General features: G+C 45.8%; 1 protein-coding gene across 1 annotated transcript in view; it reads right to left on the reverse strand.

Moving 5' to 3' along the window:
* LOC128702117 (neuronal acetylcholine receptor subunit alpha-7-like) overlaps positions 1-14,003 on the reverse strand; it is a 285,395-nt gene that overhangs the window by 91,201 nt on the left and 180,191 nt on the right. Inside the window, exon 8 of the mRNA XM_070099890.1 lies at positions 4,229-4,406. Coding sequence (XP_069955991.1) covers positions 4,229-4,406 — 178 coding nt within the window. The remainder of the gene's footprint in view (positions 1-4,228; positions 4,407-14,003) is intronic.

Raw genomic sequence — 14,003 nt, forward strand, 5'->3', positions numbered from 1 at the left:
CTAGTGAATTTATCGAAAAGTGGTTATAAGTGTTGTGGTGACTTTCTGATGTACTGTATCCCCTTATTAACTTTAATGAACTAAAAGGGTTAAAACGAGAAAAATTGGGGGTTATGAGTGAAAATTGTGAGGTGTTGGTTGGAGTGTGAGGGTTCGGGAGGGTGGGGAGGAGGTTACTTCGTGGGGGAGTGACCTGAGATGAAATAGTTAAAAAAATGTCTAGACTTGTGTTGTAAAGAAATTGTTGGATTGTTGTGGGTATTAACGAAACAAAAATGTGACTTTCTGATGATGAAAATGTTTTCCCTATGATGTAGGTACTATATCCCCTTATTAACTTTAATGAACTAAAAGGGTCGTCATGATTCAGCCTGTGTGTGTGGGGGTCATCGCGTGACGTCACTGACCGTCGAGTAAACACATTAATGAGAGGAATACTGACGTCACACTTGTTTAGACCTGTAGTAAGAGAGAGCACCATGCCCCATAGGAGGAGTTCATTTGAATGCTTACCCCCAGAGGGGGGAATCCAAAAAACCTTGATCCAAGGAGATGGAGTCTTGGTATTATCGAGAAATTTTGGGGTGGGAGTGAAAGTGAGAGGGGTAATCCAAAAATTTGATCCAAGGAGATGGAGAATTTCGAAAACCCCATAGGGGGGAATCCAAAAAAACTTGATCCGAGGAGATGGAGACATTTGATTTCGAAAAAAAATTTGATCCGAGGAGATCATAAGAATTTCGGGGGGGATCCAAAAAATTGTATTATCGAGAAATTTTGGGATGGAGGTGAAAGTGAGAGGGGGAACCTTAAAAAATTTGATCCGAGGAGATGGAGTCTTGGTAATATTGAGAAATTTTGGGATTGGGGGGTAGGGGGTGAAAGTGGGGGGAGGGTGAACCTCAAAAATCTTGATCCGAGGAGATGGAAGAATTTCGAAACCCCCATAGGGGGGAATCCAAAACTTGTATTATCGAGAAAATTTGGGGTGGGGGTGAAAGTGGGAGGGGGATCCGAGGAATTGGAGACTTTGATTTCGAGAAATTGTTTGGGGATGGGGGGTGAAAGTGAGAGGGGGAACCTCAAAACCCTTGATCCGAGGAGATGGAGACTTTCGAAAACCCCATAAGGGGGATCCAAAAACCCCCATAGGGGGGGGGAATCCAAAAACTTGTATTATCGAGAAATTTTTTGGGTTGGGGGGTGAAAGTGGGAGGGGGATCCGAGGAAGTGGAGACTTTGATATTGAGAAATTGTTTGGGGGTGGGGGGTGAAAGGAGGGGTACCCAAAAAACTTGATCCGAGGAATTGGAGAATTTCGAAAACCCCATAGGGGGGAATCCAAAAACTTGATCCGAGGAATTGGAGAATTTCGAAACCCCCATAGGGGGGAATCCAAAAACTTGGTAATATCGAGAAATTTTGGGATGGGGGTGAAAGTGAGAGGGGGAACCTTAAAAACTTGATCCGAGGAGATGGAGAGCACAAGAAAATGAAATTCAAAAAAAATTCGAAAAAAATCGGAAAAAAATTCGAGGCGCGGGGGCGATCCGGACGACGCTGCAGAAGGCGCAGCAGAAGGTGCGGGCGGGGGTCGCGAAGGGCGCGGGCGGGCGCGCGGGCGGGGCGCGCGGGCGGGCGCGCGGGCGGGGGGTCGCGAAGGGTGCGGGCGGGCGCGCGGGCGGGCGCGCGCGGGGGTCGCGAAGGGGGGGTCGTGGGCGGGGGTATTGGTTGGGGGGTCAAGGGTGAGGTAGTCTCGAGGGCGAGGTCATGGTCAAAACCGGCAGTAACACCTAGGTGTGAAAAGGTGACCCTCCAGCCGCTGGTCCTAGACCGGAAGGGACCGCCCAGTGGAAGGTCTAAACCGGAAGGGACCTCCCAGAGGAAGGCCCTAAACCGGAAGGGACCTCCCAGAGGAAGGCCCTAAACCGGAAGGGACCCCCCAGAAGAAAACTTCACTACTTACGTGTAATATAAAGACCAAATACACCTTAAGAATTAATTTGTATAAGGATGAATAAACTGAGGAAATTCATTCCCTGAAAGCAGGTAAAATAATGGTGATATAGGATCAGTGTGGACGGCGACTCTCTTACAATGTCAGGTGAAAATCACAAGATGAGAAGTTATTAAAACACAGAAGATGGGAAGGAGAGGGAGAGAGGAGTAGATGGAGGGATGTTGATCCAACGTGTTGGAGCAGGCGATGCTAGGGGTTAGTTGGGAGTGATCTTGATGCGGAGAGTTGGAGCAGAGGCGGAGGATGGGTGGGGGAGGAGAGGTTGCTCTTGATGCAAGGAATTGGATCAAGGGTGGTCATGATCCAGGAGCTGGAGCAGGGGTGATGGTGTTTTCGGTGGTTCTGGATGGTAAGTGAGGGGACAGTGGCTAGGGTTGATCCGAGGAAATGGAGTGGGGGTGCAGGAAGTGGGAGATGTGTGGGATCCTAATCTAAGGAATTTGAGCAATGGTCTTGCGTGGGGTAGGGGAATGGAGTTGGGGAGGATGCTCTCGATCTGAGGAGGTGGTGCATGGGTGGTCTTGGGAGGAATTGTGGATGGAGACTTGGGGATCAGAGTGCTTTTGATCCAAGGAACTGGAGCTGATTTTATTATAGTTGTAGAGGAAAGCAGGTATGGGGAATCTTGATCTAAGGAGTTTTAGCACCTCAAGGTGGGAGTGGAGGCGGAGGAGACCAGGCTCTGCACCTCTCTGGGATAATGTCAGTCGCGCACATCTGAGACAATGCCTGCATGTCTCCTGGCAAACATGCGTCACTCTGAGAAAATACTTCAGTGCCTTCTGGCAAAACACATCACTCTGTGAAAATGCCTCCATGCTTCCTGCCAAAAATGCGTCACTCTGAGGAAATGCTTCCATGCCTCCCAAGTAAAATGCATCGCTTTAAGAGAGTCTATACCACTATGCATTGCTTCTCGCATGTTGATCTCCAAACAAAGTATGGTGTTATAAATATGGTGAGACTACATTGGCAACCCCCAAACTCCCTCCTCATGTTTTTTCTACACACATAATTACTCATATACAAACTTTTTTAAATAGAATATAAACATGGGTACTCCACTGGTTCTCCTCACAGTGCATACTACCAAAGGTAACATGGATGTACAAGACCTTACTAACAAAACTATCAAAGAGATGTCTGGAAATCCTATAACCAGAAAATGTTTCACAGATGGCGTGTACAGCATACCAAATGGCATGTGCGATAAATATTATATGGACAAAACCACCCGAGATTAATTCAACACAAAAATGCCTGCAGAATGGATAACACGTCAACGCTTCCATAGACCATTGTAACCTGCTTTTTCACATTCTGGAATGAAGAAGAGCGCAAAAGTTACATCACAAAAGTACATGGACCAAAGGGAACAAAGGACTGCATGTTGGTTAAACACACTGCCTAGATTTTTTGTGATTTATACAATGAACATAAACCCTCTCTCACCATTCACTGACCCCATCTTGGTCCTGTCTTCCTCTGAGGGTACCAGCAACGTGTTAGTATGATTTATAAGGAAGAGTTTTGCTTTTGCTGCATATTCAAGGAAGCCAATCCTTGCGCTTCATCGTGATGTAAGGGTATCCAGGCACAAATATTTATATCTAAAGCACGAACAGATTAATTTATAATAATTGTATTTGCTGTCCGCTATCTTAACTGGAAACTATATTAGTAATAAAATGCTTATTGGATGCTAAACCCAATACAATTAAACTTATCACCTATAACACACATTGCTTTTGTATTTAATGAATATTAAATTACTTATCATCATAATTGTCAATTATCATATTTGCCATTATCATAACTGCCAGTTATTATAATTTCTCTCTGATACCGAATTTTGAAGTTCAGTGACATACACTTTAAGAAAGTCTTCACCTCAGTACTAGCTACAGAATTAATACCGACTCAGATTGTTCTCATCAAACTGACACAACGTAATATACTGTTTATTCTTTATCGGCACCTACCTGAAGCCTGTGTTACTGTGTTGGGGAGTAGAGAGAGCTTATAAGTAAAAAAAAAAACAGAACTAAAGACCAAGTACCTGAGAGTCTATGTAGTTGTCAGAGAAAAGCAGAGCACAGCAGCACATACCTGAGGTTCATATGACGGTGATGGTGAAAGTAGTGGAGGGCGCAGAGTCATTGTTGGGTGAGTACAGACTCGTGAGAAATAGAAATAAGCAGCACCTACCTGAGGTCGGTGTGGTGGTGATAGTAGCCGTGGGTGTAGAGTCATTGTTGGGTGTGGTGTGTCTTCTAGGGTTGAACCTTGGAGAAACACTGAAGTGGTCCACGTTGTCCAAATCCGTCATGTGTAACTTCTCAGCACTGATAGACTCCAGCCTGATGCTTTGCTCTGATCTTAAGTCCTGTGAAGGAGAGTGACACTCATTTACTAATTCTTCCTAATATTTAAGGTGCAGGGAAAACGATTAATAATCATTAACCATAAAATAATGGAACGGGTGGAGTTTGAAACCAGTGCTCTCGCTCTGGCCTAGAGTTTTAGGACTCCCTAGCCATGGACTCAAACCCCACCCCTTCCCTGGTTTGTTTACAATCGTGTTAAGGTGCAGGGGCGAATGACATTAACTTTCTATCTCATCCTAAACTTCAAGTGCGGTGAGGGAGAAAGATGGACTTTGTCTGACTGTTTCATTCTAAATTTCAGCTCCTGGGAGAAAGATTTCTGTGCAAAATTCAGTTAAAAGTCTAACTGGCAAGTTATCCACGTCATCATAATTTGCCATTGTTGTGCATTAATAAAAACTGGACTTATTGCAACTAAACTTTTCAAAAATTTTACATGAAAAGTAAATGTTCACAGTAGATTCTCAGAGACGTGCGAGTTACATTTCTATATATTTGTCAAAAAGTGAAGAGACATGATAGTGTTTTGGTTTTTAACTTATTTTCTAACTCTTAGATAAGCAGTCCAGGAATCTTATTTACTTACGATATACAGATGTTAGGTGAGCAAGTTAGCAAGCTGAATTTTCTTATGGACAATTTTCCATCTTTCTTTCTATTTAATAGATTTCACGGAAATGAACTGAAGTGTTTTGTGAATAACTGAAAATTAATCAACGAGTTATTGTGTGTGTGTGTGTGTGTGTGTGTGTGTGTGTGTGTGTGTGTGTGTGTGTGTGTGTGTGTGTGTGTGTGTGTGTGTGTGTGTGTGAATCTACTCACCTAATTGTGGTTGCAGGGGTCAACACTCAGCTCCTGGCCCCGCCTCTTCACTGACCGCTACTGGGTCCTCTCTCTCCCTGCTCCATGAGCTTTATCATACCTCGTCTTAAAACTATGTATAGTTCCTGCCTCCACTACATCGCTTGCCAGACTATTCCACTTCCTAACAACTCTGTGGCTGAAGAAATACTTCCTAACATTCCTTTGACTTATCTGAGTCTTTAGCTTCCAATTGTGACCCCTTGTTTCTGTGTCACCTCTCTGGAACATCCTGTCTCTGTCCACCTTGTCTATTCCACGCAGTATTTTGTATGTCGTTATCATGTCTCCCCTGACCCTCCTGTCCTCCAGTGTCGTTAGACAGATTTTCCTTAACCTTTCTTGATTGGACATTCACCTTAGCTCTAGAACTAGCCTTGTTGCAAACCTTTGCACTTTCTCTAATTTCTTGACATGTTTGACTATGTGTGGGTTCCAAACTGGTGCTGCGTACTCCAGTATGGGCCTGACGTACACAGTGTATAAAGTCTTAAACGATTCCTTACTGAGGTACCGGAACGCTATTCTCAGGTTTGCCAGGCGCCTGTATGCCACAGCAGTTTTCTGGTTAATGTGTGCTTCTGGCGATGTACTCGGTATTATATTCACTTCTAGATCTTTCTCCTTGAGTGAGGTTTGCAGTCTTTGGCCTCCTAGCCTATACTCTGTCTGCGGTCTTCTTTGCCCTTCTCCGATCTTCATGAATTTGCATTTGGCGGGGGTTAAATTCTAGGCGCCAGTTGTTAGACCACGTATCCAGCCTGACCAGGTCTCTTTGTACACCTGTCTGGTCAGTATCTGATTTAATTCTCGTCATCAACTTCACATCACCTGCAAACAGGGACACTTCTGCGTCATGTCGTTCACATATACCAAGAATAGCACTGGTCCCAGGACTGACCCCTGTGGGACCCCGCTCGACACAGGCGCCCACTGTGATACCTCATCACGGACCATAACTCGCTGTTGCCTCCCTCTTAGGTATTCTCTGATCCATTGCAGTGTCATTCCTTTTATATGTGCCTGAGCCTCTAGCTTCTGTACTAATCTCTTGTGAGGAATTGTGTCGAAGGCCTTCTTGCAGTCCAAGAAAATGAAATCAACCCACCCTTCCCTCCCATTTCTTACTTCAGTTACCTTGTCATAAAACTCTAGTAGGTTTGTGACAAAGGACTTGCCTTCCATGAATACGTGCTGGCTGTCGTTTATAATCTTGTTCTGCTCTAGGTGCTCCACCACTCTCCTCCTGATAATCTTCTCCATAACTTTGCATTCTATACACGTCAGTGACACTGGTCTATAGTTAATTCTTCATTTCTGTCTCCTTTCTTAAAGATGGGGACTACAATTGTCTTCTTCCATACTTCAGGTAGTTGCTCAGTTTCAAGGGAAGTGTTAAAGATTTTGGTTAGTGGCACACACAGTGTCTCTGCTCCCTCTCTAAGGACCCATGGAGAGATAGTGTCCGGTCCCACTGCCTTTGAGGTATCAAGCACTTAGGAGCTTCTCCACCTCCTCCTCAGTTGTGTGTAATTCATCCAACACTTGTTGGTATATCCCTTGTTGGTGTACTCCACTGTTTCGTCTTCCCAGTGTCCCTTAAGTGTGTATGTGTGCTCGTGTGTGTGTGTACTCACCTAATTGTGGTTGCAGGGGCCGAGTTACAGATCCTGGCCCCTCCTCTTCACTGGTCGTTACTAGGTCACTCTCTTTGCTCAATGTGCTTTATCATACCTCTTCTTAAAGCTATGTATAGAGCCTGCCTCCACTACGTAGCTCTCCAGACTATTCCACTTCCTGACAACTCTATGACTGAAGATATACTTCCTTATATCCCTATGACTCATATGAGTCCTCACCTTCCAATTGCAACCCCTTGTTGTTGTGCCCCATCTCTGCAACATCCTGTGTCTGTCAATCTTCCAACTTCCTCTCGGTATTTTGTATGTTGTTATCATGTCCCCCTCTCCCTCCTGTCCTCCAGTTTTGTCAGGTCGATTTCCCTTAACCTCTCCTCGTAGGACATTCCACTTAGCTCAAGGACTATTCAAGTTGCAAAGCTCTGCACTTTCTCTAATTTCTTGACGGGCTTGAGTAGGTGTGGGTTCCAGATTGGTGCTGCATACTCATGTATGTGCCTGACATACACTGTCTACAGAGTCCTGAATGATTCCTTACTGAGGTACCGGAACGCTAGTCTTATAGTTGCTAATCGTCCAAATGCTGCAGCAGTTATTTGGTTGAAGTGCGCTTCATTATATGTGCTCGGTATTATACTTATCCACTGATCCTTTTCCTTGAGTGAGGTTTGCAGCCTTTGGCCCTCTATACTGTACTCTGTCCGCAGTCTTCTTTTCCTTTCTCCGATCTTCATGACTTTGCTCCTGGTGGGGTTAATCTCTAGGAGCAAGTTACTGTCCAGATTCATATGTAGTTCTGCCTGGTCCTTATCTGACTGAATTCTCCTCATTACTTTCACTTCGTCTGCAAACAGAGACACTTCTGAATCTGTTCCTTCCGTCATGTCATTCACATAAACCAAAAACAGCACCGGTTCCAGGACTCGCCCTGTGGAACCGCGCTTGTCACATGCGTCCACTCTTACACCTCATCACGTACCGTGACTCGTTGTTTCCTCCAGGTCAGGTATTCTCTGATTCATTGCAGCACCTTCCTTGTTATACCTGCCTGGTTCTCCAGCTTTTGTACTAATCTCTTGTGTGAAAACGTGTCAAAAGCCTCTCTACAGTCCAAGAAAATGCAGTCTACCCACCCCTCTCTCTCTTGTCTTACTGCTGTCACCTTGACGTAGAACTCCTGTAGGCTTGTGACACAGGCTTCTCCTTCCCTAAAACAGTGGTAGCTGTCGTGTTCCACCACGCTTCTCCTGATAATCTTCTTCATGACTTTGTGTACTATACAGTCAGTGACGCCGGTCACTAGTTTAACGCTGCATGCCTGTCTCCTTTCTTAAAAACAAGGACTACATTTGCTGTCTTCCACACCTTAGGTAGTCGCCCTGTTTCGATAGATGTATTGAAGACTGTTGTTAGGGGTATGCAGAGGACTTCTGTTTCCTCTCTCAGGATCCTCGGAGAGATATTGTCTGGCCCCATTGCCTTTGAGGCTTCTAGTTCACATAACAGCCTCTTCAACCCCCTCTTTGGTTATATGTATTGTGTCCAGCACTTAACAGTGTACCCCACCACTCCTGCTTCGTGGAGTTCTTTCTGTCTCCTCTGTAAATATTTCATTAAATCTCTTGTTGAGTTCCTCACATATTTCTCAATCATTTCTCGTGATCTCCCCTCCTTCCTTCCTCAGCCTGATTACTTGGTCCTTAACTGTTGTTTTCCTCCTGATGTGACTGTACAACAACTTCGGGTCTGCCTTGGCTTTCGTTGCTATGTCATTTTCGTATTTCCGCTGGGCCTCCCTACTTATCTGTGCATATTCATTTCTGTCTCTTCGACTATTCTTCTTATTTTTCTGGGTCCATTGCCTTCTGTACTTCTTCCATTCTCTAGTGCACTTATTTTGGCCTCTCTACACCTTTGGGTGAACCAAGGACTCATCTTGGCCTTCTCATTCTTTCTATTACACTTGGGTACAAACTTCTCCTCTGCTTCCTTGCATATTATTGTCTCATCATATTATTTACTGATTTTCCTACCAATTCTCTTTCCCACTGAACCTCATGCCTGTATAGTCACCTCTCTTGTAATTTTGCTTCATTCATTCTGCCCTACCTGCTGCCCTCTCCATGTGTAACTCTACTATGTATTCGAAGCTGAGGACTATGTATATGATGTCTTCAATGTCTGAGCTACTCAAGGTGAATAAAAAATCCTGTCTTGCTGGATCGTCCTCTCCTCTCTCTCTTGAAGTGTCCCTAACATGTTGATGCATATGGCTTTCCAGTACCACCTCTAACATCTTAGCCCTCCACGTTTCTGGGCCTCCATGTGGCTGCAGGTTTTCCCAGTCAATTTTCTCTTGATTGAAATCACCCTGTAACCAGTAGCTTTACCCTGCCCACGTGGGGACTTCTTGCCAGTGTGTCTCTGTTACTCTCGTCATGTTCTTGTCTTGGCCTCCTACTGGGTTATACATCACTGCAATCAACACCTTGGGACCTCTTTTCTGAAATGTTCCTGTTATGTAGTCACTTGCTTCTCTTCTGTCTCCGTTTCCAGCTCCTTGTTCCAGTCACGGTATTGTGCTTTTTTTTGTTATCCTCAAAATTCCATTGGTTGTTGATCAGTAGTGCAACACCACCCCTTCTATTCCCTCTGTCTTTCCTCAGGATCTGATAACCAGTTGGAAAGATAGTGTCTGTTATCAATCCGATAAGCTTGGTTTCCGTGAGAGCTACGTTGTCTGGTGATGTTTCTGATTCTTTCATTCCACTCCTCCCACTTATACATTATTCTGTCAGCATTAGAGTACCAAACCTTCACTTTCCTCTCCAGCACTGTATTCTGGGGGATTTGTGGGGCCTGAGGGAGTGGGAGACCTGGCTAGGTACTGTGGCGTTCTAGGGTGTGGGCCGTGAGTGTGGAATATGGTGAATTTTGTGGTTATATGTTTGGTTGCAGGGTTCTCTTGGTGGCTCTGTGGGTGTTTGCGCCTGTTGTTCCTCTGGGCTCCGGTTGTTCCCTACTTACTCTAGCCTTGTCTCTCTTGCCCCTTTCGTCTCTGTGTCCTCTCTCTCAGCATGTGTCATTCTGTTCTCGTTCTGTCACAATCTAGGAACACCATGTGGTATGTTGATGGTTCATTAGCCTTGGTTTACTCTGCAGGATCCTGTTTCTATTCCGTGTGTGTGTACTCACCTAGTTGTGGTTGCAGGGGTCGATTCAGAGCTAATGGCCCCGCCTCTTCACTCGCAACTACTGGGTCACTCTTGCTGCTCAATGAGCTTTATCATACCTCTTCTTAAAATTATGTATGGATCCTGGCTCCACTACATCACTTCCCAGACTATTCCACTTCCTGACAACTCTGTGACTGAAGAAATACTTCCTAACATCCCTGTGGCTCATCTGGGCCTTCAACTTCTAACTGTAACCCCTTGTTGCTGTGTCCCACCTCTGGAACATCCTGTCTCTGTCCACCTTTTCGACTCCTTTCAGTATTTTATATGTCATTATCATATCCCCCCTAACTCTCCTGTCTTCCAGTGTCTTCAAGTCGATTTTCCTTAACCTCTCCTTGTAGGACATACCCCTTAACTCCGGGACTAGTCTTGCTGCAAACCTTTGCACTTTCTCTAGTTTCCTTACATTCTTGGCTAGGTGAGGGGTTCCAAACTGGCGCTGCATACTCCAATATGGGCCTAATGTACACAGTATACAGAGTCCTGAATCATTCCTTATTAGATGTCGAAATGCTGTTCTTAGGTTTGTGTGCGGTGTGGTGTGGTGCGGTGTGTGTGTGTGTGTGTGTGTGTGTGTGTGTGTGTGTGTGTGTGTGTGTGTGTGTGTGTGTGTGTGTGTGTGTGTGTGTGTGTGTGTGTGTGTGTGTGCACTCACCTAGTTGAGGTTGCAGGGGTCGAGTCCAAGCTCCTGGCCCCGCCTCTTCACTGGTCGCTACTACGTCACTCTCCCTGAATCGTGAGCTTTATCATCCCTCTGCTTAAAGCTATGTATGGATCCTGCCTCCACTACATCGCTTCCCAAACTATTGTTGCTGTGTCCCATCTCTGGAACATCCTGTCTTTGTCCACCTTGTTAATTCCTCTCAGTATTTTGTATGTCGTTATCATGTCCCCCCTATCTCTCCTGTCCTCCAGTGTCGCCAGGTTGATTTCCCTTAACCTCTCCCCATTTCCTCATATGCGCTTGTGTTTGTGTGTGTGTGTACTGTAGCTACTATGTAGTCTCTTTCTCCAATCTCGCCCACGCCTTCCATTTCCTCATAATCCCATCGTTTTTTATGAGTAGTGCAACCCCTTCTCCCCCTCTGATCCTTCTATCTTCCCTCAGGATCTGATATCCCGGTGGGAAGACTGCATCTGTTATTGTCTCTGTGAGTTTCGTTTTTGTGACTGCTATGATATCTTGGGACTTCTCATTGATTCTTTCATGCCAATCCTCATATTTATTTGATAATCCATCTGCGTTTGTGTACCACACCTTCAACTTCTTATCTATCACGGTGGTCCTGGGAAAATATTGGGGATGGGGGATGGGGTTTGCAGTGCGGGTGGGGTTTTTGATGGGGGTGAGGGCAGAGTGCCCATGGGGAGCCGCTGTAGGGGTGGGATTTGTGATTTGGGGGGGGGATGGAACAGTGTGTGGATTTTGGATTAGATTGTTCAGTTGCATTGGGGTTGTCTCAGTTTGGGTGGGGTTTGTGATGGGGGGGGTTTGGGCAGAGTGCCCACAGGGGGCTGCTGTAGGGGTGGGGTTTATGACGTGGGAGTGGGGGCAGAGGGAACAGTGTATGGGGTTTGGTTTAGATTGGTCAGTTGCTTTGGGGTTGTCGTGGTTGGAATACTTCCACGGGTGTTTCTGTAAGGTGTGTTTGTCCTTCCACCCGAGTCTGGGTTCTGCTCATCTTCATCAATGAATCTCATTCCTCCTTTCGTCTTCGCACCCCCTCTCTCAGTATCATCTTTTCTTCTTGTGCTCTGTCAGGATTGAGGTACACTCTCCGGTACTCTGGATTGTCCCTCAGTCGTGCTCTCTCCTGCAGGATCCTGGTTTGAGCTGATTCCGCCTTGAAAATTACTTTGACCAGCCGTTTCCTTCCACTCGCAAACCGCCCAATTCTCCGAAAATTTGTCACCTGGGTCATGTCTCTCTCACCTATTGCTTTCTCCCGTTGCATCCTATGAAGTGTTTCAGTTCCTTCCATCGAAACGTTCCTGCCTTCAATCCCTGCCCTTGCTGCAGCCCCTATGCTCAATGGACTGTCTTTTCTGCTCACTTGTTCCTTGCTACTGTAGTTGTCTGTTGAAGTCTCTGCATGTCATAGCTCCTTCATTGTCTACAGGTCTCTCAATTGTGCACATCTTTTCCTAGATCCCTACAGTCCCCTTGTCTGTGGCTGGTACAGAAGTTTCTCATGTCATGTCTGTACTGCCATTTGTCTCTCTATTCTGTTCAGGTTTTTTAATTCCTCATCTAAGTACTTTATCTTATCTTCTGCTGCTAAGACTTGTAGTCCCCACTTCCTGCTATCCTCTGCTATCATCTCCATTTTCTTGCCAAGCTCTGCTAGCTTCCTTCCCACTCTTCCTCCATTTTTTTGAGCTCTACCTCCCAATCTTCCCTCCCAGGTTCTTCTCTTCTGGGTTCATCCCAGAAGAGAAGAACAATGGGAGAAGAACCCTCTTTGGTTACCCATTTTTTTCTTTACCACAGATAGGAGTTCAAGTAGTTTATCCCAGAAACAAGCTTAAGTATTTTCAGTGTGTGTGTGGGGGGGGGGGGTGAGGGAAGAGGGAGAAGCCAGAGGGAGGAGGAGGAAAGGAAGATGGGTGGAAGGTGGAGAGGAAGAGAGAGGGAGCTGGATTGGTAGATAGATAGAGGGAGTGGGAGAGAGACAGAGAGAACAAAAATGATGGGAGGAGAGAAAGATAGAAAGGGGAGAGAGAGAGAGCTAGAGAGATAGAGAGGTGGAAGCCAGGGTGGAGGGGTATCAGAGAGAGAGAGAGAGAGAGAGAGAGAGAGAGAGAGAGAGACTACCACTCACTACTTTGTGATCGTCAATATGGCTTCAGGAAAGGTTACTCTGCTGCTGATCTGTTGTTAAACCTCTCCACTAAGTGGCACCAGTCACTGGATGAATCCAAAGTCAGCTGTGTGGTAGCACTGGACATTGCTGGCGCTTTCGACCGGGTGTGGCACCAGGGCCTCTTAGCAAAACTTCAAGCACTGGGAATTGCAGGCTCTACGCTATGTCTCCTCAGTGACTACCTTCATGGTAGATCTCTAAGTGTAGTCCTCAATGGAACGGAATCAGCAAGGCATCCTATTGGGGCAAGCGTTCCACAAGGAAGCGTGCTGGGTCCATTGTTATGGAATGTCTACTTCAACGACCTTCTTCATCTCATCCCAGAATCACATGCATATGCAGACGACTGTACACTGACATTCACTTATCCAAGAGAAGAAATGCCAGCTGCTCTAAGCTACATCAATCACCAGCTGAGAGCTATATCAGCTTGGGGAAATAGATGGCAAGTAACATTTGCACCTAAGAAAACGCAAATGATGATCGTCTCTAGGCACCATGATGGTAATGCTGGTGCAGTAGTAAGGATGAATGGGAGGATGTTGGCACCTGGAGAAGAAGTTGATATCCTTGGGGTGAAATTTGACTCCAAACTATGAAGAACCATGTTGTAAATCTTGCAAACAAGGCAGCCAGGAAACTTACAGCACTTCGCCGTATCTCCCATCTGCTTGACAGAAGGGGTTGCAAGATCCTGTACGAGGCACAAGTACGCTCGCACCTTGAGTATGCTCCACTTTCTTGGTTTGCCTGGCCCCCCCCCTCTCATCTGCGACTGCTTGACAGAGTAGAGAACAGAGCAAGACGTCTCATCTCTCGCCTGGACCCATCCTGGATAGATCTGTCATTTCAGCAGAGCCTTCAACATAGGAGGGATGTGGGTGGCCTTACTGTTATGTACAAGGCCAATATTGTCAAAATACCACACTTGGATCCACTTCGAGGACAGCGTGAAACAAGCTTTTATGCCACTAGACGGGCAGAAAGCAGCA

The sequence above is a fragment of the Cherax quadricarinatus genome, chromosome 70 (assembly GCF_038502225.1).
Source record: "Cherax quadricarinatus isolate ZL_2023a chromosome 70, ASM3850222v1, whole genome shotgun sequence".
In the NCBI taxonomy this organism is placed as follows: domain Eukaryota; kingdom Metazoa; phylum Arthropoda; class Malacostraca; order Decapoda; family Parastacidae; genus Cherax; species Cherax quadricarinatus.